The sequence below is a fragment of the Scomber scombrus genome, chromosome 16 (assembly GCF_963691925.1).
Source record: "Scomber scombrus chromosome 16, fScoSco1.1, whole genome shotgun sequence".
Lineage (NCBI taxonomy): Eukaryota > Metazoa > Chordata > Actinopteri > Scombriformes > Scombridae > Scomber > Scomber scombrus.
The window spans coordinates 15,980,683-15,995,502 of record NC_084985.1 but is presented as its reverse complement, the minus strand read 5'-3'; the positions used below and the strand labels follow the sequence as shown (position 1 = coordinate 15,995,502).

At 42.0% G+C, this 14,820-nt stretch overlaps 1 protein-coding gene across 1 annotated transcript in view; it reads left to right on the top strand.

The window, feature by feature from the left end:
* Positions 1 to 11,966, top strand: part of LOC133995841 (potassium voltage-gated channel subfamily KQT member 4) — a 43,399-nt gene extending 31,433 nt beyond the window's left edge. Inside the window, exons 6-16 of the mRNA XM_062435327.1 lie at positions 691 to 801; positions 897 to 992; positions 1,814 to 1,902; positions 2,596 to 2,721; positions 3,156 to 3,176; positions 4,218 to 4,274; positions 6,078 to 6,307; positions 6,402 to 6,498; positions 10,624 to 10,755; positions 11,080 to 11,218; positions 11,744 to 11,966. Coding sequence (XP_062291311.1) covers positions 691 to 801; positions 897 to 992; positions 1,814 to 1,902; positions 2,596 to 2,721; positions 3,156 to 3,176; positions 4,218 to 4,274; positions 6,078 to 6,307; positions 6,402 to 6,498; positions 10,624 to 10,755; positions 11,080 to 11,218; positions 11,744 to 11,947 — 1,302 coding nt within the window. The 3' untranslated portion in view covers positions 11,948 to 11,966. The remainder of the gene's footprint in view (positions 1 to 690; positions 802 to 896; positions 993 to 1,813; positions 1,903 to 2,595; positions 2,722 to 3,155; positions 3,177 to 4,217; positions 4,275 to 6,077; positions 6,308 to 6,401; positions 6,499 to 10,623; positions 10,756 to 11,079; positions 11,219 to 11,743) is intronic.
* The last annotated feature ends 2,854 nt before the right edge of the window (positions 11,967 to 14,820 follow it).

The following is a 14,820-nucleotide window of genomic DNA, read 5'->3' as shown; positions in this document are numbered from 1 at the left end:
ATCATCCTTGACAAATGCACTTGCTTTTATTCATTTGCTTTGCGTACATTCCAGAGTTGCTATATTCAGCAGATTATTCATCCAAACTGATCAGATGTCAGAAATAGATTATTTTCTTTCCCCCTTGTATCAACTGCTGATTCAGATGAAATTCAACATTAAACAGTCACAGAGCTAACACTCCGTGCCTACACCTGATTACTACTTATAAACTAACTATAAAGACAGATGACAGGTGTAACTGGGTTTTAGTTTGATGTGGAATATTTTGTTGAATGTGGTTTATGCTCTGTGAATACCTTGGGTTCAGTGTTGGGTTCAGATGTAGAAATAAATCTGGACACACAAATTGTTGTGTTTGAATGTAAATATTCCTGAGAGAAAATAGACCTTTTCACTGCAGGAAAAGCACAGGTGTAAATAATATAATGAATGGTGGCTGAATTTAGTGTTGGCTCTCTGTCACACTGTCATGACTTACTGTGACACAGAAAACAGAACAGAGACATCATTGTTACTGATATCACCTGTGCTTTTCCTATAATGACGAATCAAAATGTCCTCGTTGAAACTGGCCTATAAAGACAAATACAGTGTGGTGTGCCAATGCTAGCATTTTCTTATTTGTACAACCCCCCTGTTTAGAGCTTTACAGACTTATATTATACATGAATGTGTGGTCGTCTGTAGATTACTCTGACGACTATTGGCTATGGCGATAAGACTCCTCGTACCTGGCAAGGACGGCTCCTAGCTGCTGGCTTTGCTCTTCTGGGAGTTTCCTTCTTTGCCCTGCCTGCCGTAAGTCTCTTATATTTACTCACAGCCCTGTTTGTGACTCCTCTCCGCCTGCTCAGAGGTTCACCTGTGATTTTATTATGGCCTCTGACCCTTAGGGAATTCTGGGATCAGGCTTTGCCTTGAAGGTTCAGGAGCAGCACCGGCAGAAGCACTTTGAGAAGCGGAGGATGCCTGCTGCCAACCTGATACAGGCAAGTGGGATTCATTTTCATATGATGTTTAAAGGGCTGGTACATTATTTTATGCGTTTTTGAAGTCTGTAGCTTCACATTAGTAGTTCTATATTTATTTATTATTATTTATTAAAATCAAATTCAAAGCTCTTCCAAAAACCTTTACCATACGACCTGATGTAGGTCTCTGCATTATGACGTTGCCACATATAAATCGATATAAAACCATAAACCCACCTAGCCAGTAGCCACTGAGACGGACTGAGCGCTCGCTGTTGCTGCTACTCTGCTAAACGTGCTAACAGACAGACTTAACACTCACCATTGCTGCTGCTCAAAGTTTAAAAAATCAACTCTGAGCTCTCCTCCCAACAGTAACCGGATCCAGATCAAAGCAGAATCTGGTGTGACCCGCAGGTGTTATTTGTCCCAAAGCTCATGCTCTTCTCCCGGCTCTCTCCTTCTGAGCTCCTGGTACTCACCAGCTGTCTGTCCCTCTGCTCCTTTATAAGCATTTATAAACATCTCACACCCACAGACTCAGCGCTGTAACACTGCGTGTAGTGTATCTGGACAATATTTTGTACTCTAACGTACAACGTGCAAGTATGTTAGGAAGACACTGTCAGCAAACTGTCAGTGTGTGTGTTTTATACAGGCATCAGTGCTCTGGTTCTAACCTACGTCACGGCGTTGTGCTAATGGTTGAGTGGGCTTTTTCCATTTTAAAAACCCAGAATGGGACACAGATAGAGTCATCCTTTAATAAATTGCTCTTTGATGGTGTATAGTGTGGTGCAATCTTTTACTTTATATTTCTGTTTTGTGTTTTTGTTTAGGCTGCATGGCGTCTCTACTCTACAGATGCCAAACACTCTTATCTCACAGCTACATGGTACTTCTATGACAGCATGCTGCCGTCTTTTAGGTAGGTGTTACAATCAGTCTACATGCTCAGCACTGAGTGGATTCAACTTGCAGAAGTCTGTGTTTGCTTTTGTCATTTGTTTGAAGTGTTGTAATCAATGCAGACAGAGATTTTAGGGTTGCATCACAAAATCTCTTGGATTAGAGCCTGTGAACTGTGATTAGTTGACAGTAGTCAGTGATTTTGTTTTACCCTTCCTCATACATTCATATTTTTGTGAACAAACAATGCACATTGTACCTGCTACCTTTGGTCCACGAAGAACCCTCTTCAGTTGAATTTGTGCAGTGGTGGTTTCGATAAAACATAATAGTGTTGATTTCCTCTCAAATTTTAAATTATTCTTTTAAATTTAAATTTGTGTCCAGCCCGTTCAAACACTTGCCACCACTATTCAATTATATTTTCATTTTCTTCTGCGCAGTGGTTTCTTATATTTTGCATTTCTGTATTAATTTGACTAATTTTTGTTTTGCTTAAAAGGAGGGGAAGATGAGAAGCATAAATAGAAACATGCTTACGTTAATATTAAGTAAACATCTTTACCTTACCTTTGAATGATCTCTCTCAAGTATCCCTCTTCTTTTGAGCATTCGGACCATTGATTTGGCCTTTTTGTGAGTTTTTCGTCATTTGTTGTTTTTTTGTTCATTTGTCATTTGTTTTTTGTTTATTTGTGCACGTGGGTGTCAGAGAACTGACTCTACTGTTCAGTCACCTCCAGCGACAGCGTAACACCAAGAAGGCTCTCCACAACTCCTACCACACGCTGCTGTCTGGGCTGCGGCCCTACAGCTCCCCCTATCTGTCGGGGGACAGGTACGCACCTCGCCACCTCTCACAGTCTCACAGTACACTCAGACAGGTGGCCAAACCTACAGTCATGCTCATTTAAAAAACGCCCAAACAGTCAAACAGCAACAACATGGACTTAGAGAACAACACATTCAATAGGTGAACACAATCAAGGCTGACTGCTTCCGGAGCTTTCTGCATGGATGTGTCGTGTCTAACAATATTTCACTAATGCCGATCTGAGACCACTGTGTTGCAGGCCCCCCTGCTTCTCTGCATCTTTGTCTGCTTAGCTCATACTCTTGCCATCTCCGCCACCCGTTGTTCACTCACTGGTGTACTCTTCTTTCTTTCTTTCTTTCTTTCTTTCTTTCTTTCTTCCTTTCTTCCTTTCTTTCTCTGTATTTCCATCCTATCGTTTCCATGCCATCCATCCTTCATCCTTCATCTGTTCTCAGGAAGGCAGACGTTCCATGCAGGTTTGTTCTTCAAATCATGAGCTGTGCTTGTTGATTGAAGGGTAGTTAGATGGACCTGCTACATACAGTTTGTTAACTTCGGTAGCCTAAAGTTTAAACAAGGGAGGGATTCGGGGTAAAGCTGCTATTTTTCAACCCTATTTTCCCATCATTTGGGGTCTAAGTGACTAATGGGGATAACATTTTTTGGAATTGATCCTGTATTAAGTGAGATAGCTTCGAATGGCAGCCACGAAACAGGCTGCAATGTAATCCTTATGGGCAATTGCGTGTGTCAAAGTACGTCCACTAAAAGTACTTGTTTTTGCCACTGACAGGCGATTGTTATTATAAGTGTCTGACAATGAAAGTAAACACAGGATATAGTCACCTGTAGCAGCATTACTTTCATCCGTGGACACTTCTAGATTTTTCCGAGTCTGGCAGCAACAGGTCCCACTCTGCAGAAACAGACTGGGACTCCAAAAATTGTTGTCTCCATCAGTCACTTAGACCCCAAATGATGGGAAAATAGATTTCAGGTTGAAAAATATTGGAATTATACTTTAAGTTAATGGTATATATCAGACTGCTGCATGCATTAGATGAGACATTAGTGTGTCTGAATAATACAATTTTTGCTGGTAGAATTTGATTTGAGGAGCTGCTGTCACACCATGCTAATTAATGGGCTTTTTCTTGATGAATATACTCGGGTGAACCACTACGTACTACCTTTGCATGATCCTTCCCTCACTGGTACAAACCCAATTCCTCACTCCTCACTGAGTGTGTCTCCATAATCCAAAATCGCCTCTCAGAGTACATTTCCCAGTTTTAGACAAGGCAACAAGAACAGAAAAGAAAAAGGCTTTTTTGACTATTGAGATACCACACCTCACTCCTCCGCTTCACCTTCTCCTCTGCTACATTTTATCCTCACGGGTTCACCATGCACCAAGGTTGTGTCCCAGAACTTCTCGTCCTCCTTCACCTACCCCACCTTCTTCCACTCCACTTTTCCCCTCACCCTCTCTCCCTCTGCCTTGTGTGTCTCCCCAGTCAGCTCCTTTCTAAAAAGCGGGGTCTCTTCCGGATTCACGCTGGCCGCAAGCAGAGGTATCCACAGCAACAAGCCTGTGCACGGGGCACGCTAGAACATCACCAATAATGACATCTCCTTTAATACGCACATCCTGCTCACTTTGCCTGACACACAAACATTTCTGGACCGGTGCAGCAGTTTGCTAAATGTTTTGAGTTATTGATAAAGTGTTACACCATTTGCAGTTTGTGAGTTTGACATGACAGATACAATACTTCTCTTATTTTCAACCGTGGACTGTTACCAATTAAAAGGCACTGTACTCCGGTCCACAAATACTTGAGTGAATCCTTTTTGCCGAGAGGAAGTTTCTCCAGCTTGGAGAAACTACTGTAAGGCTATTTTTGCCTGCCTTGGCTTGAAGGTCATGATAAACCATATGTTGAAAACATGGCAGAAGTCATTGATGGTTTATGAATGTGTGTGCTTTTCTTTCTTTCTAACATATTTCATCACACATCTCTGATGAAACAAAGATATTAAATATTTACACAGTAGTTTTCCAAATTCAGGACAGTTGAAGTAAGGATTTGCCTCACTCATGACTTGCTTCATGTTTTCAACTCAGTTGTTGTCTCCTCTTGGAGATAAGAAGGTTTAAATGATTGAGTGCTGTCCTGGTTCAGATTAGTCTTACACTGTAGACCTTTCTACCAAATCCGTATGTATGTGGTATATTACTTAAAAGGTTTTTAAGTGCTAAAATGTTTCTGTTTGCATGCACTTTTCTTTCAATGTTTTGGAAGGATTCAATTTATGGCCCTGAATGCATCCAAATAATTAACTTCCTTTCCCCAACAGCATGCAAAGGTTTTCACTCTGTCTTCCCCCATTTTCCTTCAGTCTACCTGAAGCATTTTAGCTTGCTCATATGAAATGCTTCCACTAACATGCCCTGACTATTTAAATTTTAATTTAAATGGCCGGCTATAACACACGCACAACAAAGAGTATATCATCGTAAAAATGCGGGAGTGAAGGACTCGGCTGGAATTGCTCTGTGGTGCATGACTTTTGCATTGCCTTATGGATCCGTGACAGTGCGTAACATGCAAGGGGCTTCAGGGAAGGAGCTGTGTCAAAAGCATGCTTTAACAGCAGCATTAGGAGTCAATCTGTTGGAGAGCATGGCCGCCAAATAGCTTTCCTCCTGTAAATAGATGACCTCACATTCAGGCCTGCGTTTGGGTTGTGGTGAGTGATATAGAATACTTAATGACACACATCTTGTACGGCTGTGCTTTGAAGCCGATATTTTGATGCTTATTCACTCTTGTTGAAGGGATTAAGGAAGCGTGTCTCTATTTTGATGGTAGGTGGAATATTTTCCGCCATCCCAGTGCTACTGCAAGTCTTGAATCAGGTTTCATTCACATTTTGCTGAATCAGGTGCTATGATAGACACATTAAATAAGCAACTCTTCAGGGCAGAATTAGTTTTTAACAATACTGTGGTCCCTGTGGGCAGACTGCCTCCATAGTTAATCAGCTAGTCTGTCCTTCATCAAGACAAAATGTGAATGTTTGTTTTTGTCCCTGTTTTATCTGTTTGTCGACTTGTCTCTGTGTTGATTACTATGAAAATCAGAAGTCACTTTTTTTTTTGGTGTTACTTCACAATTACTAACATAATCTTTTCTAACAAGCTCAGGCTGTCTCTCTGCTGCTTCCCAAAGTTCCCAGAATAACACAGCTTAGTTTTCCATTAGGGTCAATGGCATGGACATTGTTATCAATGAGGAAAAACACAGATCCTAGCATGATCCAAAAATAATGTTTTACCCACAGATGTTTGAGTTTTTTGTCTTCATTATCAGCAGTAAACTAGGCTTCAGGGATCGGATCAGGATGAACAATTCCCGATCATCCCAAACCATTCGCAACAAGGCGTCACCACTGCCTCCCGGTTCAGGTGTCCGCCGCTCTCCCAGCCAGGAGAATGTCCCAGAGGCCACTAGCCCGGGAAAGGTCCAGAAAAGCTGGAGCTTTAATGACCGCACACGCTTCCGTACCTCCCTTCGCCTTAAACCGCGACCTCCTGTAGATGGTAAGTAGCAGTAACACTTTTCAATCACATTCTCCTGCAGTCATTTTTGCATAGTAATATATCTGAATATCTTCCCTTTGCCTGGACCCAATAGAGGGGCTTGGAGAGGACAGTGTGGAAGACAAACCATATTGTGACGTGGCCATGGAGGAGGTAATTCCAGCAGTGAAGACACTTATCCGGGCTGTCAGGTGAGTCTTCCCATCAACTAAATTTTAGTCATTCCCTCAAAAGTCAAAATTTGGATGCATCTGTAGGTACTTCTTTGAACTATATTTAGATGTGAAACCCTTAACCAAAAACTTCCAGGTAAGACCTGGCACATCACAACCTTAAGCCAGTCACTGACAGAATAAGGTCACTTTAGTCAAATGCATGTGTATCCGGACCATAGCTGCTTCTCATGGTATTCACAGCCTGCATTAATAGATCAACATGCTGCTCTTCCATTTAGATGCTGGCGTGTGCACATTCAGCTGACTGAGGAGAAATGTCCACTTAGGAGCGGTAACTGAGCCCTCCTGCAGGCAGGGTTAGTTCCCCCATGTGACCTTGTCGCTCAGCAAGCCCAACTCACTCAGGCTAGTCATGCGTGAGGGGGTGTGATAGGGTGGTTAGCGATTACAAACAAATGTGGTACAAATGGAGGATCACAGTACAGTACAACTGTATAGAGACGATGTTGTACAGTTTAGACAAGGACAACTGTAATAGCAACTGATTAAGAGGGCTGCTGATGTTGATACTGATTGATGTCACTTGTCATCTCTTCCTACAATGCCTGGATTAGACTCTTTGATGTAATGTTTCTGTTGTGTTGCAAAGGTGGAGGTCCTTACACAATATGTGCTGAGACATTTGAATGAATGGGTATGGTTAGCTGCACTCATAATCTAATTACAAAAAGTGCATGTGTGTGGAGGAACTGCACTGTTGGCAAATTATTCCATAATTTTTTTTTTTTAATTAATCATTAATCGTTAAGTGACAAATGCCAATGTACATAACCTTCTTTAAATTTGCAAATATCCCACAGGAATACCAACAAAACCTTGAAAGCAGACATATAGGGACATATGTGTGCCACCCCCACCTAACACACAACCCAGAACAATTTTCCCCGCTCAGCAAACACACACACACACACACACACACACACACACACACACACACACACACACACACACACACACACACACACACACACACACACACACACACACAGAGTTTTCACTGATGGTGGCAGAAAAAACTACAATTGCTAACAAACATCTGGTGTGGGGGCCAGACTCCAGTCTCCGGGGGGGTTTGATGAGAGCGGATAATGATGACTTCCCGTATGTCAGCTCTGTACTCTCAAAGCATTTCCCATGGTAGCGTGCTGCTTTTTGGTTGTGTGGTTCCATGTGCACTCCGTTTTCCAGGTCTGCTTACTACATTCCTGGTGGAAAAAATTGTGAAGCACTTGTGAAATGAAGTGGGTATGCGTGAAGAAGTGATGTGCAGACATGTCGGTGCAGCCTTGTAATCCTAACTCTGTTGGATTTTTGCAGATTGTTTCAGGAGATATATTGCTCTTGGGTAGAAACTGTTCCTTAATCTGGAAGTGCGGGCACTGATGCACCTGTAGTGCCGTCCAGAAGGCAGGGGACTGAAGAGGTGGAGGCAAGGGCGTGTCGGGTCATTATAAATGATGGTGGCTCTACTGAGATAGCTTTGAGAGGGGGCAGCTGGGCTCCAATGACTCTCTGGGTGCAGTTGATGATCAATTATTATTGTCTGATAAATGGCTGTATGATTTTGTTGTGCTGCTGATAGTGTATTATACGATCTCTCCTCGGGTTTGCACTTGACTCAGCAGATAGCTCTGATTTCAGCTGGTCTGTGCTGCAGATAACAGGCAATAGGGAGTGCCTATAGATAGTCCAGGTGTGTAAACAGCAGGTGCTTCATTGTTTTAACACATACACACATGCGCATGTAGCGTCTCAGCGAGTGTTCACGATTGATTTCTGTGAAACACAAATTTGTGCAGCAGGTCTTAGTGCTGAGACTTCACTTTAGAGAGATGCATGTGGTTTATCAGTCAAGAGAGGAGGGGAAGGAGGATGGGGAAACAAGGCCTAATATATTTCTGTTCTTTCTCTACTGTGACTCTCATGCACTAATCCAACACTGCACAAAACACAAAATGTCTGCATGTTAGCGCCTTGGTTATTAATAATATATAAAGAGTTTGGACATGCTTACTACTTACAACCATTTTGTCTGCAGACATTGTCATCAGTTTTTGTAGCATGTAGCCAGTGCGTTACATTTTGTTCACTTAGCAGGTAGGTGGTCGTATCCAGCAAAAAAAATCAGTCTTGTCTCTGCAGTGGCCCACCTATTCGTGTCAGCATTACAGTCATACAGTCACAGATAAAAACCTGGCCATTGGAGAATACCAGGGATCCACCTTTGCTGAATTGCAAAAATATTTATACAGGCTACGCAAGCATTTTGGGGCACAGATGACACTTCCTGTCCCTCGAATCATTGGTTTTTTTATGTCTCAACTTCCTAACAATAGGAAGGTATCATATCTTTCAGTGAGCTGTGCCAGCTGTACTGAACCACTGCCAGGGTCTGTGTTCAGGGGGCCACACTCAAACCTGAGTATGTATTATGAAAGCCATTTCATTGGCCAAGAAAGAGAGTCAGCATTTTGAAGAAACCCTTGGAGGAAACCCCTCCACCACCACCTGAGACCCACCCTCACAAAAAAATCTGCATCTACCTGCAAAATAAGAAAAGACTGCCTGCAAAAATAACCCAAACGCAGGAGTCATCAAGAAACAATGTGCTGTGTGAGGGGGAAGAGTACGCTGAAGGTTGCTACAGCACCAGCTGTAGACCATCCTCCTTCTCTCGCTCCTCTTCTCTTCTCCTTTCCTTGCACCTTCTCCTCTTCTTTGTTGCAACAGTGGTCACCACACAAAACTGTGCGCTATATGTGACTGTGGTGAATGCAAACGCTGCAGACCTAAACAAAGATTACAGTGGTCATTTAAGAAAACTGACCCCACTCACAAGTTCAGATTTCACCTGCCCCTGCTTAGCCCACATGTGTGTAGTAGTGTTAATGTGCGTCTGACTGTGAGTGTGTATGTGGCTATACTCATGCGTGCATTTGTGGCGTCATATTTTTTTTATTGTACGTGTGTGTGGTTGTATACAGATATGTGTGTGATTTTTTCTTGGAACAGCTGAGCATTTGTTATCTTTCGCTTCCTCAGACCTTTGATGTGATTTCTTTTCTTCCTCCCGTGAAGTCAAGTGGGAGTATTATGGTGGACTTAGTGGTCTGGATGTGAGAGATAGCATTTCCTCGTAAAAAAACCCCCAAACAAACAAAAATATGTTCTTGCCCTTCCTGCCTCTTTCATTCCTCCGTCTCTCCTAGCTTGACTTGTAGTGCAATCCTTCACAGGGTGAGATGACAGCTTGAGTGTGTATATTTTTTTCTTGCCTACATTTGATGTTTCCTGTCCTTTTGCAGAACCAGCATCTCTGGGCTGCCTATCGCATAAGTGATAAGAATGGAATTGAATGACCCACCCAACATAGAGAGCCAGGCACACACACACACACACACACACACACACACACACACACACACACACACACACACACACACACACACACACACACACACACACACACACGCTTAAACTTTTTGCACTCCCTTTCCATTATCTCTTGCACATCCTCCACTCCCTCAAGGGTGACGTCCAACCAGAGCGACTGTGTCCAAGGATGTTGTCAATGATGTGTTTGCCGGACACAGTAGTGCTGGGTCAACATTCCTCGGTGTGATACCCCCACAGTCAGTTGGATGTGGGTGGCGATGATGAGCTGTGTGCACTGGGGGTGGGAGCAGCTTTGGTCCAGTGGCACCAACACGGCTGTCATATTTGAAAAAGAGCAGAAATGGGAAGGAGTTATGGTAGATGTGTGTGTGTTGAGCATTACTATCTATGGATTTGTGCTAATTGCTGAAACAGCAAGCACTGATAAGCAAATGGTTTGGTAGGGGGGTGGCTCCCTCTGCAACTCTGCTCTCTTTATAGGGCTGTTTGTGAATGATAAGGTCACTCTGACTGTAATTAATCTTATTATTCTCAGGATGGCCTGCATCCCTTTGATAGCTGTCTTGCCCCTGCGTTGTTCCTGAAGGTTTACTTTCCGTTCATATACAGTATGTGGAAGTGCAGTGTGAGGCTTTTTAAAGGTGCCCAGTGGAGCATTAACAGTGTGTCTGTGTGTGTGTGTAGGATCTTGAAGTTCCTTGTGGCCAAAAGGAAGTTTAAGGAGACATTACGCCCGTATGATGTGAAGGACGTCATAGAGCAGTACTCTGCTGGACACCTGGATATGCTGGGCCGCATCAAGAGCCTGCAGATGCGGTAGGTTTCACACACACACACACACACACACACACACACACACACACACACACACACACACACACACACACACACACACACACACACACACACACACACACATCCAGTAGAATCTATCAGTGTGGGACTTATGTATTGTGGGTTTCTTTGGGTTTTTTTTTCTTTGTTCTCCTGCTTCTTCCCTCTTTGCTCTTCATTCTATTTGAAATATGTTGTATATTGTATTGTACTCACTTTCTACTGTGCCTTTGAACGTGCTTTATTAAGCTTGTGCAAAATGATTATAATGATAATAACTTATACATTTTTTTGTGTGTGTGAAAGGGTGGATCAGATCATTGGGCGAGGGGCTGTTCAGCCCGATAAGAAGGCGCGTCCTGAAAAGGGAGAGAAGACGCCGCCAGAACTAGACCCACTGGATGAGCTAAGCATGATGGGTCGTGTAGTCAAGGTGGAGAAACAGGTAACAGATGGGTAGTTTGGTTTGTATTGCATTTATGTAGCAATGTATTAGGTAAACGTGAGTGCTGAACTTACTTTGTATAATGGTGTGAATTAGTCTTTCAGTGTTTTCAGTCACTCGTTTGAAAAGCAAAAAGTACTCCGGTAGATCTAAAAGAAGCTGCTGCAAATTAATACAGGAAGTGAGATCAACTTAAAGCAATGACATGAAAGTGACAATAAAAAGCCATGCTCTGTTCTCTGTTCTACTAACTCAATGGGTTTTTACTTTCATCAGTCTTTCTTCTCTGCTGCTCATAAGATATTAATGTGATGCAATGTCTTTAAGGGTTAATAATTGTTAGTGTTCCAGTATTTAAATTTTAGTGGCTACTATTTTAATAGACACCCATTTATATTAGAATAGGGACAGAAAACTCCAGGAACCTCTTTCATCTCGTCAGGAAAAAATGTGAAAGACACATGAAGGCTCTCAATTAATACAGTGTGGAGAAAAAAAGTTTGACATTTGTGTTTGTTGGTTTAGGTACAGTCCATAGAGAACAAGCTGGACCTCCTGCTCAACTTCTACTCCCAGTGCCTAAAGAAAGGCTCGTCCCACTTCACCCTTTCCTCCCTTCTGGATCCAGACCTGACATCTGACTACCACAGCCCCACGGACCAAAGAGATCTCTTCCCCTCCGTAAACACGCTCAACATCTCCCAGTCTGAGAGTGGCAATTTAGAATGACAGCTGAGTTGGGGGTTGATCAAGCACAGACACAACCCTTTACATAACGTCTTCCTTCAGTTGAGTCTTCACTCTGAGCAGCTCAATCTAAATGTCTGTAAATGTATGATTTCTGGCACCTCCAACCCCCCACTCCCATCTCATATCTGCATCCTCACCTTTTTTTCCTCAAGTGAAAGCCTCTGGAGCTGATACAAATATACCCACCAGATGGCTCCATCTGACAAGGAGCCTCAGCCAAAGCTGCTTATCACACATGCCTCTCAAACCCACTAAAGGAGGATGGAGATGACTATTACTTGACTACTGAACCACCTTCACCCACTCACCACCTCATGCTACACATATATCTAAGCCCACTTTAAAGCTTCAACTGTAGATAATCAGACTTTTGAAGTTTTTTTTTTAATCTTTTGAGAAATCTTGTCTTTTTTTCCTTATTTCTTTTTTCTCAGCTGCTTGAATCAACTGCCTCTGAGAATTTGCTGATTCAGTTGACATAAACAGTGCTGCAAGTGTCATTTGTTCAGTACCTTGCCAGTCACTGTTCAGAAGGCATCACTATTCTTGATACTGTGATGAATGTAATGGGTCCCACCTTCAATTATGTGTTCACCAGAAGAAGAAAAAAATCAAGCACTGGAGGAGCCCTCAACACAGAAATAATCTGCTCTCTGGGACCTGGACGTGCAGACTGGGCTGACAGCCACCTCGCCAAAGCACTAAACTTCTACGGTACATCTGCCATCATAAACTAGGGCATTTTACATGTGTGAATCCTGCTTTAATTGCCTGGATGTGTCTCATGACACCAGAGCTGGAGGAATGTGTCGGAGTGACTGCTGTGTACTGTATATTGTTGTTTGTTTTGATCTCCATTCCCTCTCTGAGAAGTTCTGTCTCTGACAAGCCCAATTGCAAAAAAAACCCAACAAAAATTCCAAGACATTGTCCCCATTTTGGTTGGCATTCAAGTAAGGAATGTTCCTACTTATTTAGAATTTGATAGAGCCAAAATGTCTGTTCACAGGTCCAAAATTCTTCATTTGCAATATTTCAAAAGCTACTGTACCTCCTTGAGTATTTCAGTTACCTAACTGTGTTTTTCACACCATATAAAACCTCTGTGTCTTGCAGCCCACCCTTCAGACATGCATGTTCTGTCGAAAAAATGTCAATTTTGTCAAATTTTCTGCACTGCTCCTCATCACTCGCATCTAGTTGCAGGTTGGGTTTACCAGGTCAGCTGGTTCAGGCAGTCAGTAAGTCTCACTCTAGAGAAGCAACATGCACAGCAGCCGTGGAGACAACAACTCTTTTGGCCAGCTCGGTGTTATTTTTTACTTGCAAGGTGTCGAGGTCTAATGCATGAAGTTCAGACCATTATCCTCATGAATGCACGTGTCTTCAGTACGTTTCACTTCAAAACGGACACAGTGCACGAGGTTGGGCACAAGTTGCAACACAAAGGAGTTCCAGTTGTAGCCTGTCAACTTTACTCTCCGCTGTTCTTCCCTCTTCTGATTATTTCTTGGAGATGTTTCATGTACATTAAAAGCTGTGTGCAAGGGGACAAAACTGGAGAGTGCACACACACACACACACACACACACACACACACACACACACACACACACACACACACACACACACACACACACACACACACACACACACACACACACACACACACACACACACACACACACACACAGGAGCAATTCCTTTACTTAAATACTTTGGCACTTGATAAATATAACATATTTTTTGTCATGTATAATTCTTTTTGTGTTGATTTCTTTAGTGTAATTCATGCACTTGATTTTGCGTAATGTACAACAATAAATTTCTATGTTTTTTTGTTTTTTTTATGATTTTGGTTGCTAAAGTGAATGAAGGATTTATGTTAATATATTTAATTCATCTAGATATGTACTTTAAATGTAGCATTTTTGTAAAGTTGAATCATGGATGACACAGTTGTAACTAAACACACAGCCGATCAGGTTCGGACACACACAACTTGCAGAGCTCGTATGTATATTTTTTTAATGTCATCAGATAATTGCTACCAGCTTCAACTATGAAATCATTCACCATACTGTATTTGGCCAGTAAAAACATTTGTCCTGTCCCGTCATGAGACTTTGATTTATTTAGTCCAGTCAAGCCAGTTGACTCAGGTGCTTCACTTTTCCATTTAAGCCAAGACTTCAGTGAATGTACTTCATTGCTCAGTCTATTTACAGTAGATCTATTTATGATCTGATGCTCTTTCTGCCATAACTTTAAAAAAAAAAAATGGCACTTGGCTTGCTGTTGGCATCAAACAGTTTCTGCATTCATTTCATAGAGAAATGTTAGGTAGCTTTATTATTTTGCCTAATATTAAGAATAATAAGAGATGCCTACTTATTAGAGGTATTATTAAACTGAACAGTGCTATCACTTTATTGTTACCTGGAAGTTTGAGCTCCATAAAAATATATGTGAGACCACTGTATTGCATGTTGTTGTTAGTGGTGGCCCCAGTGTTAGAGAAAAAAACAAAACAAAATGTAAGGATCTCTCCTGTTAAGTCTTGAGCCAAGACATGAAAGGAAATGACCCGTGCCTTCTATGTCCTTGTTCTGTAACTGATCTGGTGCGACTGCATTACATAACAACTCTGTCTCAAATATTATTGATGCTGCTTTGAACAGAACAGTATTTTATTAGGATATCACATGATATCCATGCTTTTTTTTTTTTTTTTGCAAAACCTTGATCGAACAAAGAAACACCATCAAAATTGTTCTAAACATTTCAAGTCTTTTATGACTGTAGCAACCTTTGATATTTTCTGAGAGTATTACTGTATTTTTAGCATATCA